The following is a 20,233-nucleotide window of genomic DNA, read 5'->3' on the forward strand; positions in this document are numbered from 1 at the left end:
ATAGTGACATGATATGGCCAATATCATTTTGCTCCTTTTTGATCTCCATCTTCGGGGCGCCATGATCATCGTCGTCACCGGCATGACACCATGATCTCCATCATCGTGTCTTCATGAAGTTGTCTCGTCATCTATTACTTCTACTACTATGGCTAACGGTTTAGCAATAAAGTAAAGTAATTACATGACGTTTATGTTGACATGCAGGTCATAAATAAATTAAGACAACTCCTATGGCTCCTGCCGGTTGTCATACTCATCGACATGCAAGTCGTGATTCCTATTACAAGAACATGATCAATCTGATACATCACATATATCATTCATCACATCCTTTTGGCCATATCACATCACACGGCATATGCTGCAAAAACAAGTTAGACGTCCTCTAATTGTTGTTGCAAATTTTTATGTGGCTGCTATAGGTTTCTTAGCAAGAACGTTTCTTACCTACGCCAAAACCACAACGTGATATGCCAATTTCTATTTACCCTTCATAAGGACCCTTTTCATCGAATCCGATCCGATTAAAGTGGGAGAGACAGACACCCGCTAGCCACCTTATGCAACTAGTGCATGTCAGTCGATGGAACCTGTCTCACGTAAGTGTACGTGTAAGGTCGGTCCGGGCCGCTTCATCCCACGATGCCGCCGAATCAAGATAAGACTAGTAACGGCAAGTAAATTGACAAAATCGACGCCCACAACTACTTTGTGTTCTACTCGTGCATAGAAACTACGCATGGACCTAGCTCATGATGCCACTGTTGGGGATCGTAGCAGAAATTTAAAATTTTCTACGCATCACCAAGATCAATCTATGGAGTAATCTAGCACCGAGGGGAAGGGGAGTGCATCTACATACCATTGTAGATCGCTAAGCGGAAGCGTTGCAAGAACGCGGATGAAGGAGTCGTACTCGTAGCGATTCAGATCGCGGTTGATTCCGATCTAAGCGCCGAACCACGACGCCTCCGCGTTCAACACACGTGCAGCCCGGTGATGTCTCCCACGCCTTGTTCCAGCAAGGGGAGAAGGAGAAGTTGGGGAAGACTCCGTCCAGCAGCAGCACGACGGTGTGGTGGTGGTGGAGGAGCGCGGAACTCCAGCAGGGCTTCGCCAAGCACTACGAGAGACGAGGAGGGAGGGAGGTATGGCTGCGCCTGGGAGAGAATAACTCGTGTATTGGGCAGCCCCTAGACCTCAACTATATATAGGGGGAGGGGAGGGGGCTGCGCCCCTCTAGGATTCCCACCCCAAGGGGTGCGGCAGCCCCAGATCCCATCTAGGGTGGCGGCCAAAGGGGGAGAGGGGGAGGCGCACCTGGGGTGGGCCTTAGGGCCCATCTGCCCTAGGGTTTGCCCCCATCTTCTCTTGAGGCGCCTTGGGCCTTGGTGGGGCGCCCCAGCCCACCTAGGGGCTGGTCCCTTCCCACTATTGGCCCACGCAAGCCTCTGGGGCTGGTGGCCCCTCCCGGTGGACCCCCGGACCCTTCCGGTGGTCCCGGTACATTACCGGTGATGCCCGGAACACTTCCGGTGGCCAAATCCTCACTTCCTATATATCAATCTTTACCTCCGGACCATTCCAGAACTCCTCGTGATGTCCGGGATCTCATCCGGGACTCCGAACAACATTCGGTAACCGCGTACATACTTTCCCTATAACCCTAGCGTCATCGAACCTTAAGTGTGTAGACCCTACGGGCTCGGGAACCATGCAGTCATGACCGAGACATATCTCCGGCCAATAACCAACAACGGGATCTGGATACCCATGTTGGCTCCCACATGTTCCACGATGATCTCATCGGATGAACCACGATGTCAAGGATTCAATCAATCCCGTATACAATTCCCTTTGTCTACCGGTATAGTACTTGCCCGAGATTCGATCGTCGGTATCCCGATACCTTGTTCAATCTCGTTACCGGCAAGTCTCTTTACTCGTTCCGTAACACATCATCCCGTGATCAACTCCTTGGTCACATTGTGCACATTATGATGATGTCCTACCGAGTGGGCCTAGAGATACCTCTCCGTTTACACGGAGTGACAAATCCCAGTCTCGATTCGTGCCAACCCAAGAGACACTTTCGGAGATACCTGTAGTGCACCTTTATAGCCACCCAGTTACGTTGTGACGTTTGGTACACCCAAAGCATTCCTACGGTATCCGGGAGTTGCACAATCTCATGGTCTAAGGAAATGATACTTGACATTAGAAAAGCTTTAGCAGACGAACTACACGATCTTGTGCTAGGCTTAGGATTGGGTCTTGTCCATCACATCATTCTCCTAATGATGTGATCCCGTTATCAATGACATCCAATGTCCATGGTCAGGAAACCGTAACCATCTATTGATCAACGAGCTAGTCAACTAGAGGCTTACTAGGGACATGGTGTTGTCTATGTATCCACACATGTATCTGAGTTTCCTATCAATACAATTTTAGCATGGATAATAAACGATTATCATGAACAAGGAAATATAATAATAACCAATTTATTATTGCCTCTAGGGCATATTTCTAACAGATAATTCCCATGTGTCCTCGGGAGCGTTTTCCTTCATATAAGAAATTGTCCAGGCTTGTCCTTTGCTACAAAAAGGATTGGGCCACCTTGCTACACTTTATTTACTTTTGTTACTTGTTGCTCGTTACAAATTATCTTATCACAAAACTATCTGTTACCTATAATTTCAGTGCTCGCAGAGAATACCTTGCTGGAAACCGCTTATCATTTCCTTCTGCTCCTCCTTGGGTTCGACACTCTTACTTATCGAAAGGACTACGATAGATCCCCTATACTTGTGGGTCATCAGAGATCACTAGGACGCGCCCATCGCGGATCCCCTGGACGCCACCGCCGCCGGCGCCTCGGATGCGCACGCGCCATGGATCACCACGGATGTGCAGGGCGTCATCACTTATCACTCAACAGTTTTCTACCTTGCTTTGTTAAAGGTGCTCTGATGGATTTTGTGAGTCATTTCATACCCCATGTTAATGAGATGAATACAATCAGATGAAATACATGCCATGCCAATTCTACAGTACCACATGATAATGTTGTTGAAAAATGATAGGTACGGATGGGAAATGCAAATAGCAAGGCGCCGAAAGAGAAAAGGGTGTCAGGTGTGCCTCTGCCCACTCTTGTTGACCTACATTCACAAGGGAGCCAAGGTATGTTAGATGGGTCAGATGTGATGCGGAGCAACCTTTGACCATCACCATGGACGTCACACCACCACCGCAAGCGCGAAGAGGAATGATGACGAGAGCTCGCACACGTATCATCAAAACCGAGGCAAACCAGTGGTACAGGGGTGGGGGAGGTGGGAGGAAATAAAATCGGACGAAAATAAAACCGGTGTACCAGGCTACCAACAGCTCCATTAGGAGTAGAGATTCATCTTTAATCATGGCAGTACAACGGACACCAGAAAATTACAAAAATTACATTCAGATCTGTAGAACACCTAGCGATGACTAAAAGCACTGAAGCGAGCCAAAGGCGCGCTGCCTTCAGCGCCCCTCCCTCACCAAGCCGGACAAAACTTGTTGTAGTAGACAGTTGAGAAGTCATTGTGCTAAGGCCCCAAAGGTCCAGTGCACCAGAATAGCAACCGTTGCCGATAAAGCATATATCAAAAAGATCCAACCTGAAGACGCACGAACATAGTCGAATGAAGACAAGATCCGAGCAGATCTACCAAAGACAAAACCGACCGAATCCCGCGAGATCCATCGAAGACACACCTCCACACGCTCTCTCATGATGCTAGACACACCATCGAGACGGTGGCTAGGCGAGGAAAATCTTATTCCATCTTTGGGGAGCCGGCGTCATCGCGCCTTCTTAAGCATGACACAGACCCTAGCAAAACTCAAAGAAACACCTAAAAACGAAGCCCTCCCGTCAGTATGGGCCGGGATCTACCGCGTCCCATGACCCTAAAGGCCACAGGAGACGAGGCAAATTGCCGCCGCTGCCGGTGGAAGGCAGGAACTCTAGCCGCTTTTTCCCTTGGGGGAGGATAGAAAAAGGGAAGGAGGGACACATGAAGAAGTTGATGCTGTCATCGGCGGCAGGACGACAAGGAGAAGAGAGTGCTGAGAAGAAGATGTGAGGTGTCCAGAATGTCCACCGCATCGCACGGGATGTGTTGCAAGATGTTTTTGTTGGGCGGGCATGCTATAGGGTTGGGATTAAGTTTTTGTTGTTGTGCACAATCATAACACATGTTGAGTTAGGCTGGTCATAGTGGGAGTAACATAGATAGTAACATAGATGCCACATAAGCAAAAAGAGTGAGGTGGCAAGTAGTTAATTAATGAGGAGAGAGGCAAATCGAGTAACATAATATGTTACCATCACATAGCGCTTCTCAATGCAAAATGAGTCTACAAAGTAATAAATGAAGGTATCTATGTTACCACATTTATGACACTACCCACTATGAAGGTAGTAACATAGACTAGTAACATATGCATGTTACTAGCCTAAGTTACTCTCCATTATGACCAGCCTTATTAAAGTTTAATAGTGGATCAAAAAATGATGACGTGATGCACTCTTTTACCTCACCCAACCACATTAATTTCTCACACTTTCCAGTACACTCAAACATTTCCACAAAAGATCTTATCAAAATCACAACACTAGCATGTCAATTTTGGGGCGACGCCGCACAATCCGCACGGGGTATCTTCTCCCATACGACAGCCGAAAAATATCCCAGAGGAGAAGCAGCACCTACCCACCCGCAGCGGTGAACTGGCCGCAGAAAATCTCCACCCGCACCCAATTAATGTCTCCTCCCCGCTCGCACGTCGCCCGCGCCGCCTCTGCTTCCCGCCCATGAACCACCTCCATGGACCAGTCCCACAGGAAACCACAGCCAGCCCACCACGCTGGACCCACATGCCGCTCCCCAGCCTCAAACACCGGCTCCACCTACGAAACCAGCGCCATGGAACTTCCCGCCAGTGCTCTCCCCCAACCCGCGCGCGAGCTACTAAACCCACGCCCCCTCCCCATCCGCAGCACATCCCAGTAGTCCTCCTAGCTGCCGTCGCTTCGAACCCGGGAAGAAAACCCTAGCCCCACACGCCGGCGCGGCCGCGAACCCCGGCCGATCGGCGCCGATGAGAGGCGGGAGGCGCGGGAGGGGGAGAGTGCGGCGGGGAGGTGGCGCCGCCGCCGCTCGGCCGCCGCGGGGCGAGCGCGCCGCCGGCGTCCAGGTCATCGAACTCAGCGATGGTGAGTGATATGGGGCGCCTGTGCGTGATGCCTTGCTTTTTTGCTCTTGCATTTCGGTTTAGATCGGGCGTCCAGGCGATTTTAGCTTGAGGTTTCGCCGGATTCACGTAGCTGTAGGTTGTTGGTTGGATGTTTAGGCGAGTTCTCGAGGTACTCGTTTGGTCGGGATTGGAAATGACCGGCATTTGCCATGCATATGCGCGCACCGATCGATTTCGTTTTCGAGAGCGCATCGATTGGTATTTTTCCCGATCCGAAACAAATTGTCCCCCAATCCTGTGAGTTGGATTTTTCTTCGCTTTTTTTTTGTGGGATAGCATCTTTTTCTTCGGTCAGTTGCAGTGTTGCTTAATTACTGTGTCAGATGCGAAATTTCGTTCGGATTATCACATTTTTTTTGCAATTTTATTTTACAGATGATGTGAAGTTGGCAACGCAGACAAAACCATCGAAAGGAGAAATCGCGGAGGGATGCGCGGCAGATGATTTCAAGGCGCTCCCATGCGATTCCACCATGGAAGGTGTGATTAGAAGTTCATATTTTTCAGTTGTCATGATCGCCGCCTCAGGCGCGAAAGCCCATTCATGTTTGATACATTAACTAACTCACTGTTTGTATTTACAATTGATGACTGCTTGATAGTTTCCACAAAACACCTGGGGCGTCTTAGAAAGCGAACAGCCGCTACTGGTGCTGCAACTTCTGAGTTGCATGAGGATGAGCTAAAGGTTGCTGATGTCAAGCTGAGCAATGATGAAGGTATGTGTGTTGGGAGGAACACTGATATCTCTCCGAGTTTTTGTGTTGCTTATTTTGTTAATTGTCCCCAGAGTGTGGCACAATATTATCAGGGCTGTAACTGAGAAATCAGGGGCCCAGTGACACTAAAACTTGGAACCTGAACGAAAAAACGATTGAACATTTTTTAGTTATCACGGTAGCACATTTTTCCTCAACAAATTACAACCTGCCAAGAAGCAAGTCTTGAAACCGTCAAAATGTACCATCCTTCTAGCATGCATAAGTGGCGCAAGGAGACGGAATGTTCCATTCTCCTAGCATCACGGTACTGCGATTAGAGCAATATATGTCTTCTTTACCATATTCAGGACAGAGAGAACACCAAGAGTTAAGTTTATGCAATTAATTTGTTCGTTGAGGTGTTGGACTGGGAGTTTTAAGTTAGTTATAAAAGAGACACGTGAGGTGGAGATACTATACCTAACATGAGATATTTCTCAACAAGTAATTTTATCTCTTAATGTCTAAGCTTCATTACTTCGTATTTTTAATTGCTCATTAATTCTTCAACTAGACATACTAAGTACTACTATTCAAGAAAAAAGGGGGCTCCAAGATTTTGGGGGAGCCTGTACAGCAACTCTGCTTGTACATGCCCAAATACATGCTTGGATCTCGTTCATATGTTTGCATTTCTTTTTGCAAGTGAACATATTTGATTCACTGATGTCTAAAGTCTGCCCAACCGTGGTACAATTGTGTGCCTACATACAAAAGTACACATATAAATGGAGATCAATTTGCTATGCAACTGTAGCAATTCTTATCCACATTTGATTATTCTGCACCCTTACAATCTGTAACCCACCAAAATCTGCTGCTGAGTTCTTCTTTTTCCTAATAAGTTGGGGTATATCTAGCCTCTTGAAGTGACTGTAAACTTCTTTAATTTAGTTTAATAAGATGTTTAGCATAGTTACACAAAGTTAGAGATCGTTTTGGGATTTTGAATCACAATATTTGTTTGAAATTATTTTCTCAGTAGGTGGGCAAATGTTGCCTCCATGTAGAAGCTCCAAACGCCTATGTGGGCAGCAAATTGGAAAGCAAGACTCGGTTGGGAGGGAGAGCGAGGATGGTAAGAGAGTGAGTTATTTACTGTTCTGAAACTTAGTTATGTATAGATTAGAGTGAAGTTGTTACATATTCCTTCTTCTGTTATTTCTTACTGGTGTTTCACAGATTACAAAGTTATGGTTTGTTTTACAGTTTTGACTTACAATATGAGTCTGAACTTATTTTCACTGCAGGTGGGCAAATGTTGCATCCATGCAGAAGATCCAAACGTCTACAGAGAAAACTAGCTGCAAAGCAAGAATTGAGTAGCAGGGAGAGTCAGCATGATGTATTTGTGAACAGCGAGGATGGTAAGAGTGAGTTGCTTACAGATGTATGAATTAGGGTGAAATTGTTATATACCTCTTGATATGTAAATTCCAAACGGTGTGTCACAGAGTCCAAAACGTTCATTCAACAAAGGAGGCCAAACTGCCTCAGAAAGAGATTTATATCCGAGTATTATAGTGGTGAATTGGCTGAAGATAAACACACATCACGGAGTAGCTCTGATTATGGTATGCTTTAGTGCACATTTTTTGTGTGGGCTATGCTAAATTGCCAAAACCTGATCTTAACCAACCAAAATGACCCTACAAAACGAGACAGACATAACCATTCTTCTGATGTAACTTTCAGCAGTGCCATGTGCAAATAATTTAAAGTTTGCACTGTGCAGATTATGATCACTTGCCCCCTCAACAAAGATCAAAGCGTCTTCGGCACAGAATGCGAACTAGATATGATGCATACGACGACGATTCTGATAGTGACAGTGTGGATAGTAAGTGGGCACCCTTTGAGATGAATATTTTTATTTACATCTTGTGCACCATGTGTTTTGCTTCATATTCATGTTTCTGGAGTAATTGAGCAGCCTTGTGGAAGCATTTTTTTTCTTTTCTTTGAAAAAAAACTAAATTGGATAACCAAGGATTCATTTAAGATGATATGGCAGAGGACTATGTTTTCTGATCGTCTTTGTTCATTGCACAATAAATTTCATGATTTGTTTTTGTACTGGGTCAAAGTCAAACTTGCAACCTTCACTTAAGCTTCCAATATCATTTGATCAGATGCCCCCTCTTGATTAGACTAAATTTTTATGAATAACTCATAGTAGGTTAAGCAATACATCTTTTAAGCCCCAGTAAGTTGTATTTATTCTGTGCCAATTGGGTGATCATATGCCTTACAATTTTTTATCGGACATCATGTGTCACCCATGTTAAAGTTATCCTTTGAAATCACCTCAGATCATAGGAAGACAATTCCATGCAGAAGAATGTCAAAGCGTCTGCAAGAGAAACAGAAGACTGATCATGTTTCAGATGTAAATTCATAACAAAAATAGTCCATTAGCCCCTGCTCTTCATCGAGTGATAAATGTTTTCTGTTCATTTTTAGGAGAGCTGCACTGAAGCTTCTTTGTGTATGTTGTCAGCGTCTTCATCCACAGGATCAGGTAAATAACAAACCGATTAGTTGAGAACCATCAGTCTATTGCCCTCGTGGTCAAGGGTTTACAGGGACAATGTTATGAACAGTTTTTTTAACTGTTACTATATGTGTCTGTATATGTGTGTACCATTCATGAATTAATGTTCTTGAGTTACAAGATGTTGTAGCTATACTTGATTATGCTTGTTGTAGCTTTGATGTTGTGAAAGCGTGCAGACTCATGTTCACACAGGCTTTTAATGACCTACCGGGTACATGTGTGCTTGTTGCGAGGTTGATATGGTAACACGAACTTTCTGTTTTCTATCAGATGATGAGCTATTGCGTAGTACTGTAAAACCTTGCAAAAGCACTTCTAGTGGACCTATTTGCTCAATATGTGAGGTGCGTTATTTTTGTGAGGAATTTGCAAGGTTTGTCGAGCTGGTTATTTTCCATTGCCTTATATCTGTCAATCTTATTTGATTTATATGTGCAGAGTGGAGCTGGCAGCTGTCTTCTGATCCAGTGTCAGAATTCAAGCTGTTCTCGTAGCTTCCACACTTTCTGTCTTAGTCCTCCGATGCAAGATACTAGAGGCACATTGGAATGTCCTCTCTGCAAAATCAATGAAGCATCTTTGGCTAAGGGAATGGAAGTGTATGCCTCAAAAAAGATCCAAAGGCTTGTAGGTTGCAGACGGGTGATTCTTCAGGAGTCAGATTTCCAGTATCAAATCCTCGTGAAGTGGCAATTACTTTCTCATCATCACGACTGCTGGGTGTGTTTTCCTCCTTGCTACACTATTGTTTATTGTACCTGCCTCAGCAGTGCAGTTGCCTCCTAGCATGGCTACAAGTTACCTAGAGATTTCCTTTGTTAAAGTGGTGTTCTGTTATGCGAAGTCACTATAATTGATGTGAGAAGTGAGATTTGTAATTATTTTACTGAGATATTTGATTTTACATGCTCTAGGTTCCACTTGATTGGCTTCTTGTTTTTGACCGCCTACGAGCACAAAGCTACATAAGGAAGAATACGTAAGCCCTCTGTTTTTTGTGTGTGTGTAATTGGTAGCGTCACTTTATTGTCACGTATGAACCAGTCCTTTCCAATGCCAATTATCTATGTTGGTTCATCTAGGCGAAGTTTTCTGTATTGCTGTAGTCAAACAAGTTTTCTTTATAGATACAGTTTCAGTATGCTCTCTACTGATTTGCTCGCTTCTTCTCGTTACTCATTAAGATTTGAATGATATTTGTATATACTATTATTTTGAATAATGTGTTATGATGAACTTATACCTCTCATTTCTCTTTTATTTATGCCCTGTTTTCTCAACTAGTAACACTTCTTTTGATTGCTCTTATGATTGTACAAACTTATTGTCGGCAGGTTGCCTAAAGAGGTCTACATGGACGATCAAAGGAAACCTGAATGGTTTGAAGTAGATCGTGCCATTGCATGTCGTCGGAAGTTTGATCTTGGTTTATGTGATATCTTAGCTAGTTACAAGGATAATGAAGATTTTGAGGGATATGAGTTTCTTGTGAAATGGAAAGGCCTTGATTATTGTGATGCTACATGGGAGTCCTATTCCACTGAAGGAGTGAAGTCAGCTGTTTCCATGCTTGTCAAAAGGCATCAAAATACTTTACGAAGAGTTGATTGTGTCAGCCCAATGAACATTGAAGGGATGGTATCAGAAAATATACACAATGATGCCCTATACGATTATCAGCTTCAAGGGTTAAAATGGATGTTTGATAATTTTAAATCTAAGAGGAGCGTTATTCTTGCTGGTATGTTCATGAACTCTAAAGCCACAATGCATGATAGCATTGCTGGTATTCTGAACATTTCTAGAGTTTTCTCCTATTGATAGAATTGTTATCATTGTGATGTATTTTTACCTCTACTTAATGCAAAAGAAAAGCACCTGCTAGGTTCGTTAAAAAAAAGAAAAAAGAAACCCGCAGCACATGCACTTGTATCAGTACATTACCCAAGCATTTTTCTTAAAAAACTACATTACCCAAGCATTATTTCGTTACAACTTTTTTGAGATAACGAAAAGCATTGCATCTCAGTGCATTGATATAGAGAATTGTTACATACGTTTATTGTTCTGCACAAATTTATTCCATGTAATCTGATAAATTTTATTCCTTCTGAAACAACCCGGTTTGAATAGATACTTTTAAAATGTTACCAAAGAACATTGATGAGGGTATTAGTTTTGAATTACCCCATTCATATGTCTCTGTTCTATATAAGATGGAAGAAGCTTCTTGGCTCATGCAATATGCTTGATTGTTCTTTTCTCCTTTTATATATCGTAAAGATACAATAATGGGGGTTCTATTTCCTTTTCCATTGCCAGATGAAATGGGTCTTGGAAAAACTGTCCAAGTTGTTAGCTTTCTCAGCCACATAATCAAGGGAAGTTTCACCACATCTCCTGCGTTGGTTCTTGCTCCAAAGAGCATCCTACTGCAATGGAAAAAGGTTTGTATAACCTTTCATGATCTTCTGCCATAGTACCATAAACCTTTGTAATAAAGGAGCTCAAGACATTGTCCTTTATTCTTGCGCTCATTATCAAAATCTTCTTGCTGCACCAAAATTATTTATTATGTTAGCTGGACAGTGTAACCTCTGATGCATTTTCTTGTATTAGGAATTTGATCGCTGGGCACACGATCTTAATATTGTTGTTTACCAAGGAGATAAGGACTCCAGAAAGTGTATTCAAGCTCATGAAATGTACTCTTCCGAAAGGAAGACTCTATTTGATGCTCTAGTGACAAGTTATGAGATTGTCCAAATTGATAAAGCAGTTCTACAAAAAATTAAGTGGTCAACGATTGTCAGTAAGTTTTTAGCTGAATCGAGGTTACCTAGTCTTAATATGTATATGTTATTTGCCTGCAAGTTAACATTTTTGCTGTTGTGCATCACCTCCCTTTCGCTTCAGTTGATGAGGCTCACAGATTGAAGAAGCTTGATTGCAATCTCGCATCCTGCCTAAAGAAATATAGCTCAGAATTCAGGTTGCTACTTACAGTAAGTTTTCCGTACCCTAGCCCTAGGTGTACTTTTGCCTAATTTTAGAAGTTAATGATTTGTCCCATCTACGTTCTTTTTTGAGAAACATCTAGCGTCCTTTACAACTTGATATTCTTGGTAAGCCTAGGACTGGGATGCTTCCTGCCCAGTTAGTTGGGGATGGTATGTCCAGCCCGTTAATGGTTATGAACTGAAGTAGATTTTGCGGCAACCACGAGCTGGTCTGATTCCGGGCAATCCATCTGTTTCCTGCAAAATACTACGGAGTATACTATTGGAAACCCTGTTTAACTCAAATCCTTGAAAGTTATGCTCCAGCTGTGATATATGTCGTGTACCATAAGGGCTCACTCATATTTTGTGGTATCATAGATTTGGATGTGGCCATACCATAATTGGTTTCCTTGTTTTTAGAAAGTGCTCTGTCCAAAGTTTTTTCATCAGAAAGAGGTCTACAGACTGTGGGGGAATGACACTATTTGCCCCACTAGTTTTGTAGGAGAAAATAGTTCAACTCCACAGTTCCTGTAGGCATAGCATTTCGGAATAGTGATCTTAAATAGTAAACTCTATAAATTTACTCCCCAATCCTTGTGATTCCATAGACCAAATGAATGTTACTTGAGGCATTGCAGGGTTGCAGCTATCTTGCACTGCCACCAACAAAATGTCTGCTCCATGCCACCATGGCAATCTAATTGGATTGGATGAGGCCGTTCACCACTAGTCTTCTTAAAGCAATGCTGGTCTTGAATAATCCATAGACCATTTTCGTGCTGAAAAAAACCTAGTCGTGCTAGATGTTCTATGGAAGTGACATATTGCCTGTTAAATATAGCATATAGTTCTCATTGAAGTGCATTTTAATTTCCCTTTTCTGGAATGATCTAGCCATGTGCTTTGACCTTTTTCCTCTTCATTGAACAGGGAACACCGTTGCAAAATAACATCTTGGAATTGTTTTCGTTGCTTCATTATATTGATCCAGATGAGTTCTCTGACCCAAAGGCTGATGCGTTGTTCTCACCAATTGAATCTGAACTGGATTTGACAATTGATGAAAAAATTGCTCGCATTCATGATATTTTGAAGCCCAGGTTTTTTGTGTGTGTCTAATGATAAAAGTTATTTACTTTGTTTATTTGATAACTTGGATGTGGCTCTTAGTTCTTTCATGTTTGATTTGCTAGGATGTTGAGGAGAATGAAATCTGATGTGCTAAAAGATTCTATGCCTACAAAGAAGTGGGTAGAAGTTCCGTGTGCGCTTGCAGATTCTCAGAGAGATCTTTACATTAATATTCTAGAGAAGAACTACTCAAAGTTGAACAGTGCTATTCAGTATGGTCAGTTGAAGAGTCACTTGCATTTATCATTAGTTTATACACTTTACCACTTTGTATTAATCTGCATCCAATTCTCTTGATAAAGCTGGTTTGTGCCAATGTTTTTCTCGACCATGCATCTAAATGCGTGCCACTTTGTATTAGAAGAACACACAGAAAAGGCGCATAGTACAATGCCACTAGTGTGTCAGCGACTAACAACCAAAAGAAAACTTATAGCAACAAAAACAGGACTACAAGAAAGCAAAAACTAGGCTACAGAACAGCAAAACCAGGCTAGTCAGTTCTCTAGCATGCAATGCAACAGTCACTTCCTGAGATCCCTATTGCCAGTGAGCCACCCGCCATAAGTTTGTCTCGAGGATTGTCTCTGTCAACAACTTGTAATCCAGCCTCCACCCACAAAATACGCAGCTGTTGCAATGCCTCCAGATGGCTGGTTTTTGCTATGCGTGTGAAGTTTAAATATAGGAGAGCAGTTTTTGCGAAGCGAGTGATATCTGACCAATGCTTTTATAATAGATTTATCATGGTCTTCTACTGCTACGTGCTTTTACCACCAGCCACTCAACTGCAACACTACTAGAAAAACGGGGTCATCCCACAAAAATCTTGGAATTAGCTCATGATGTGTAGCTCACCAACTATACTTGGATCGATCTATGCCTAAACTTGAATGACACATGCACTTGTCATAAGCTTCTCGCTTAGATTTTCTGATCAGCAACTTGCAATGGTAAAGAGCAAACATCAGGCACTGAGAGCATTTTTACTTGAGGAACTTGAAGTAATACCCGCATTATCATTCTCGTGGAAAATCTCAGTGTGGTGGGAACCAAGTTATCTAACTTCATACATGTTCTTATAATTGGGATTATGTACTTGTGCTAGCCAAGCAATATTTACATCTTGGCTGATAGTTCTTGTGTGCACTTTTTCAGGTAGGAAGCTTTCTCTGAACAACGTACTTATGGAGCTGAGAAAATGCTGTAATCATCCAGTAGATTTTGCTTCCATTTAGTTGTTGAATTTGGCTACATCTCTTTCATTTGAACCAAACCTCTTTCTTGTTGTATACTTATGGAATTCTATGCTTCTGGAATACTTCAGTTAACAAACGTTTTGACAAAGATTTGTGTGAGGTGGTGGCATAACATATCTAGTGCAGTGTGTCTTATGCTCATGATGTCTTATGCAGTGTCTCTTATGTTATCACACGAACTAATAGATTTTAACTTTGAGTCTTCTGCTAATTTGTTTCTCCTTCTCCAGTATCTATTTCCAGGATTGGAAGTTAAACAGAAAGCAGGAGAAGATGTTTTCCAGTCACTTGTTTCTGCATCAGGGAAACTTCAACTCTTACACAAGGTACCTTGACCTACAACTGCATCCTATCTAGGTGTTCCTTGATTATTTGTTCCATAAGTTCCGTTCTCTTTCTGTCCCAGTGCATCGTTGGTTGTAATAATTGGCAATTGTTGATCTGCAGTTGCTCCCAAAATTGAAAGAAAGAGGGGACCGTGTACTGATTTTCTCCCAGATGACGAAGATGCTTGATATTCTTGAGGATTTCCTTTCCTTCCTGGGATACAAATATGCACGGTATGCTATTTTAACCACCTGCATTTGTCATGCAATCTTCTGATGGATAGATGATTCTGTTTATCCTATCTTACAGTGATCCTCAATATAGTTTCTTCACCCATTCCAGATTGCAGCTCACGATTTTTCTCTTTCTTCTTTTCACTTAATATCTGTGTTGGTGCGCAGCATTGATGGACAGACAGCACTCTCCGCGAGGCAGGAGAGCATAAAAGAATACAACAACACTGAAAGTGAAACATTTATTTTCTTGATGTCAACTCGTGCTGGTGGTCTAGGTATTGACCTGGTATGAATTCTAATACTTACAACCTCCTCAGTTTGTATTTCTCTCACTTATATGCAACTGGACTAACATTGTTCACTATTATGGCAGCCTGGTGCTAATAGAGTAATTATATATGGTGAGTGGTTTTTAGTTATCTGTTTCATCCACCTAAGTCCTCTTGTCACTTATTTTCGTCTTCCTGTGTTCAGATCCAGACTTCAACCCATTTATGGACTTGCAAGCACAGTCCAGGGCTCATCGGATTGGCCAGACCCGACCGGTGGTTGTTTACCAGCTTATTACAAAATGTTCTGTTGAAGAGAAGATACTGCAGAAGTCTAAACAGAAGCTGGCAATTGAAAATATGTTGATGAACTCTTCCGACTCCAAGAAGCCAAGGGTGGACGAGCTGCAGTCCATTCTACTACATGGAGCCAAGACAATTGTGGACAAAAAGAAGATCAATGCTGTATCAATTCATTATGATGACGAGGCCATCGACAATCTCCTCAAGTTAGACCCTTCTAGTGGCGAGATGTGCACTTCAGATGACAATGGTTATCTTGGCAGCATTGTGAGTTTTGCTCATGGTGCCGAGGACGTAGTACCTCCCTCCCCCAACGTTGAGGATCTGAAAGTGTTCAAGCCTGCCACTCCAAAGGTGGATCTTGGACGCGGGAGAAGGCCAAGGAATGTGGTGAAATATTTCGAGGAGGTGGACAATGAAGATAGCGATGATATGTATGCCCCAGAGCCTTCCTCGGAGTCCAGCAGCTCTTCGTCTGATGATGAAACAGAGCAAGAAATTCCTGAAGTAGCAAGCGCTAGAACTGAAGTAGCTGTCAAGACTGAAGCAGCGACTGTTGTGAAGCTGGAAGTAGCTCCTAGTCCTGGCAGCGCCTTGACTAACTCAGACTCCGGCAGCTCCGGCAGCTCTTCATCGGATGATGAAAAGGAAGAGGTGAAGCCTGTAGTAGCAGGTGTGAATCCTTGAGCACCTGAGAGCTGATGCAGAAACTACGGCTAGCCATTCTAGAACCTAAAAACGACCTTTTTGTATAGGACTACTTATCTGGTAAAGTAGAATTATGTGGCTGATTTATATGCCGACTTCTTTTGGGGCATTTGTCGATGTATGGTGAAAACTTATGGGTGATGACATCTTTATTACTTACTAGGAATTATGGCTGCGGATATAGCCATGTAAGAATCATCTGGAAGCTTATCTTTACTGGATTGTGATCAGTTACGAATGTCTGTCCAGTATTTATCTGGTTGCATTTTCCGTGCTAGTTGTAGAGGTGCTGGTACTGCCTATTAACAACACTGCCGGTGAGCGAAGCTTGCTTGTTGAAGGTGCTGTGGCAGTGGTTGGAGGCAGGCGGGTGAGGTCCTCAACCCGCTTTGACCGTATTCTTTGATAGCTCAAAGACTGGCTTCAAGGAATGAATATCCCAAGTTCGATCTTTGGTTGGACCAATTAACAACATCACACATGCGGTGATCCCTTTTGAAGGATTTGTCTAGGAATACGTACTCTTTTTTGTTGTTCGAACCCATGTGGACCAGTGGATTAAGGTCCATGATAATTGGGAGATGTTGCTACCAAGTTTTATCTTTGGTTGGACCCATTAACAACAACACACATGCGGTGATCCCTTTTGAAGGATTTGTCTAGGAGTAGCGTGCTTTTTGTTTTTCGAACCCATGTCGACCGGAAGAAGTTGCTGTGAGGCAGATCCGATTTGGATGGCCTCAGGATTTTCTTTGTTTTTTGTAAACTGATCTAAATCGGATTGATGCTTGACTTTGTTCGACATTACTAAATAAATAATAACATATGGCTATGTGCATCGATCTATGCAAATGCAGAGATTATCCTCTTTAAAAAAAAAAGACCTGACAATTAGCTTGTGTCTCGATGCAGAGATAGAGAGCAAAAAGTTTTGTACAAGCCGAGGACCATGCTAACACCCGGATCTAACCCCACACGTCAAACGAGCAACCGTGGGGGGAGTCGCTCTAGACCCACTGCTCCTGCCTTCACTCATGAACAAGCCATGGCATTGCCGCGTCGAAATGACCGACGATGATGGATTGTGTATTGTCGAAGACGAAGACATTGCTATGCTTCGAAATCCACCGTGAGAGGAGGTGCCCTTGCGCAATGGTAGCAGGGTGAATTAGATGGGCTGATGTCATCCATCTACGAAGTCCTCTCCAGCGACTGTGGCCTTGCGGTTCGCCATCATCTGATCCATGAAAGGGCCTCATGCCACAGGGTTGAAAATGAAGATCATCTCGGAATGCAAGTGTCGGCGGCGAAAAAATATTTGATAATCATGGCGTTAGTTTTGGTGGTATATAAGCCACCGCACACAAGAGGCACCATGGGTTGCCATAGGGCGCGTAGGGCCCTCAACACCTGGGTGCCTATGCACTCTAGGCCTCCCCAGGTGTTGGGCCTTGGTCCTCCGACGACTTGAAACTTGCTTGCAATTTTTTCTCATAATTTTTTAATTTTTTAGCATTTTCTTGTGCTGAAATTAAAAAACAACATAAAACAAGAACTGACATTGGACACTGAATTAATATGTTAGTCCCTAAAAATGATTTTAAAACATTACATAATTGAAAGATAATAGCCATGAAACATACAAAATAATTAATACGTTGAAAACGTGTGAGGCACGTACATGGATAATTTCCATTCCATGACTAGTTCTTTAGTGGTATTTCAATCCTTCGTATCTCTTTTTACGGACTCCTTTCATGTTAAGTTTGGTCTACCCCGACCTCTATTGATATTATCAGCATGCTTTAACCGTCTGCTATGCACTGAAGCTTCTGAACGATGCTAGACAAGCTTTTCTTTAATCGGTGCTACCCCAACTCGGTGACGTATATCATCATTCTGGCCCGATCATTTCTTGTGTGGCCACATATACATCTCAACATGCACAACTCCGCTACTGTTACACATGCCACCTTTTAGTCGGTCAACACCCAGCGCCACACAATATTGTAGGCCATTCCACACCTCAATGGGGATACAATCAGGGCCCATGACCTTGCCTCTTTTCATCCTTTTTAAAGCCTTTCTGACCTCAGACTCCTGATTTCGTCGCACAAAATGCATGTTGCTATCATCAAATGAGTCGTCCAACTCAATGATAGAGCTATCATTCTCTCCATTGAACAACTTGTCGAAGTACTCCCGGCATCTATGCTTAATCTCCTCGTCCTTCATCAGGAACTGATATGCTTTGTCTTTGATGCATTTGACTTTGTTGACGTCCCTCGTTTTCCTTTCTCGGATCTTGGTCATCTTATATATGTCCCTTTCGCCTTTCTTCGTGTCTAAGAGCTGGTATAGGATGGAAAAAGCGCTAGGCGTAGGTGAGGTGGTTGGCCATCGCCTAACCACTACTACAAAAACAGCTATAGCCAATATGGACACTAATGACGCACTGTGCAAATGTGTTGGTGCACCATGTGTTGGTGCGCCATTAGTAATTTTTTTTCAAAACTAGTAATGGCGCACCAGGGGATAGTGCGCCATTACTAGTTAAACTAGTAATGACGCACCACTCCCACGGTGCGCCATTAGTAATTATGTTTCAAAAAAATTTTCAATTTTTTTTATTTTTTAAACTACTAATGGAACTAGTAATGGCGCACCACTCCCACGGTGCGCCATTAGTAATTTGACCCAAACATTCCCCCGAATGCACCCCCCGGACCGCTTTTTTCAGTTTCAAAAAAAAATAAAATGATAGAAATGTCAAAAAAATAAAAGAAAATAAGATTCCCGTGTGATATGTGGTCTAGTTGTTAGCAAAATTTACAAACATGAATTTTCGACTTTTTTGCAAAATCTCTCGAGAATTTGTAAAATGGGCATAACTTTTGCATACGAACTCGGATGAAAAAGTTTTTTATATGAAAAATCATCTACTCGAAAAGTTACATCCGAATTTAACTAGGGGAATCCCGTTAAACATTCTCAAAATCCTCAAAAACCTAACAGAAAAAAGATACGGGGCTTTTAAGATCTGGAGAGGCAAAAAAATTTTAAAAAAAAATTCAAACTTACTAATGACGCACCTGCCCATGATGCGCCATTACTATCTTCCCGCCTTAAAAATTCAAAATAAATAAAAAAAATAAAAAAAAAGTTAGTAATGGCGCACCTGCCCACGGTGCGCCATTACTATGCCGTATATATGGCTGGGCGTGGTCCTCACCTCCTTACCTCTTCATTCTTCTCCTCCACTCCATCTCCTCCTCTCCTCCACTCCATCTCCCCTTCTCTCCTCCACCATACTACCCTCCTCCTCCTCTCCGGCGACCTCCTCCTCCCTCCTCTCCTCCCCTCCCCTCATGGTTTCTCCTCCCTCCTCTCCGGTGATCTCCTCCTCCCTCCTCTCCTCTCCTCCCCTCCCCTCACGGTTTCTCCTTCCTCCTCTCCGGCGACCTCCTCCTCCTCTCCGACGATGTAGGCGAGCGCCTCTCCGGTGACCTCCTCCTCCTCCTCTCCGGTGACCTCGGCCCTCCTCTCCGGCAAAAGAACACGGCAAAAGAACGTACAAGATACAAAAACGAGAACAAAATTTGAAAAAATATCGTGCAAAAAAATGAGCAAAAAAAAACGAGCAAAAAATGGGCAAAAAAATCGCGATCTAGATCCAAATTCAAAATTCAAAAATAGCAATGGCGCACAGTGGGGGTTAGACGGTGTGCCACTACTATTTTCCTGCCTTCAAAATTCAAAAATACTAATGGCGCACCGTGGCCTATACTAATGGCGCACTGCCTGGTGCGCCATTAGTATCTGGTATACTAATGGCGCACCAGTAATGTGCCATTAGTATTAATTACTAGTGGCGTGGTACTAGTGGCGCACCAGTAGTGCGCCATTAGTAGGCAAAACTGGTGCGCCACTAGTAGGCCTTTTCCTAGTAGTGAACACCTAGGCGATGCTTAATCACCCTAAGAGTGGCCTAGGCGGTCGTGTAGATTTCACTATAAGGTCTTATTTTGGGTATTATATGTGAATATACATGAAGTTTATAATTTGGAAATGAGTAAAACTATAAGCTACTTTAATTGGAATAGGACATATTGGACATTTTCTAGCTTGCACTACCTAGACTACTGCTTATGCCCTAGGCGAGGCGTTTTCACGTTGCCTAGCGCCTAACCGCGACCTAGGCGCCGCCTTTTCCACAAAGGTTGGAAGCGGTCCTCATACGCCCAACCCCTTGCTTTACTGACAGCTTACTTTACGACCTCCTTTGCCGCCTTGTACTTCTCTATGTTGTTTGCACTCCTATCTCGGTATAGGCGTCTGAAACAGTCTTTCTTCTCATGCCTTTT

At 43.1% G+C, this 20,233-nt stretch overlaps 1 protein-coding gene across 4 annotated transcripts; it reads left to right on the plus strand.

Annotated features, from left to right (window-relative positions):
- The first annotated feature begins 4,826 nt into the window (after positions 1-4,826).
- LOC109743300 (uncharacterized) lies at positions 4,827-16,858 on the plus strand. 4 transcript variants are annotated; one of them, XM_073510975.1, is made up of 25 exons: positions 4,827-5,272; positions 5,689-5,793; positions 5,916-6,032; positions 7,060-7,152; positions 7,325-7,441; positions 7,529-7,648; positions 7,810-7,914; positions 8,387-8,463; positions 8,538-8,595; positions 8,902-8,975; positions 9,070-9,351; positions 9,546-9,610; positions 9,966-10,372; positions 10,954-11,078; positions 11,251-11,443; positions 11,548-11,636; positions 12,567-12,736; positions 12,830-12,984; positions 13,926-13,948; positions 14,257-14,352; positions 14,474-14,586; positions 14,755-14,875; positions 14,963-14,990; positions 15,064-15,834; positions 16,148-16,858. In XM_073510975.1, exons 1-25 carry the CDS (start codon positions 5,158-5,160, stop codon positions 16,273-16,275), a joined length of 3,747 nt encoding a protein of 1,248 aa, XP_073367076.1. In that variant the 5' UTR covers positions 4,827-5,157; the 3' UTR covers positions 16,276-16,858. The 4 variants fall into 4 exon arrangements, with proteins under 4 accessions (XP_073367076.1, XP_040260521.1, XP_040260522.1 ...); XM_040404587.3 differs by lacking the exon at positions 16,148-16,858 and having other exon boundaries at positions 4,828-5,272; positions 7,057-7,152; positions 13,926-13,984; positions 15,064-16,103; XM_040404588.3 differs by lacking the exon at positions 16,148-16,858 and having other exon boundaries at positions 4,828-5,272; positions 13,926-13,984; positions 15,064-16,103.
- Positions 16,859-20,233: the final 3,375 nt, after the last annotated feature.

Source organism: Aegilops tauschii, chromosome 3 (assembly GCF_002575655.3).
Source record: "Aegilops tauschii subsp. strangulata cultivar AL8/78 chromosome 3, Aet v6.0, whole genome shotgun sequence".
Classification (NCBI taxonomy): domain Eukaryota; kingdom Viridiplantae; phylum Streptophyta; class Magnoliopsida; order Poales; family Poaceae; genus Aegilops; species Aegilops tauschii.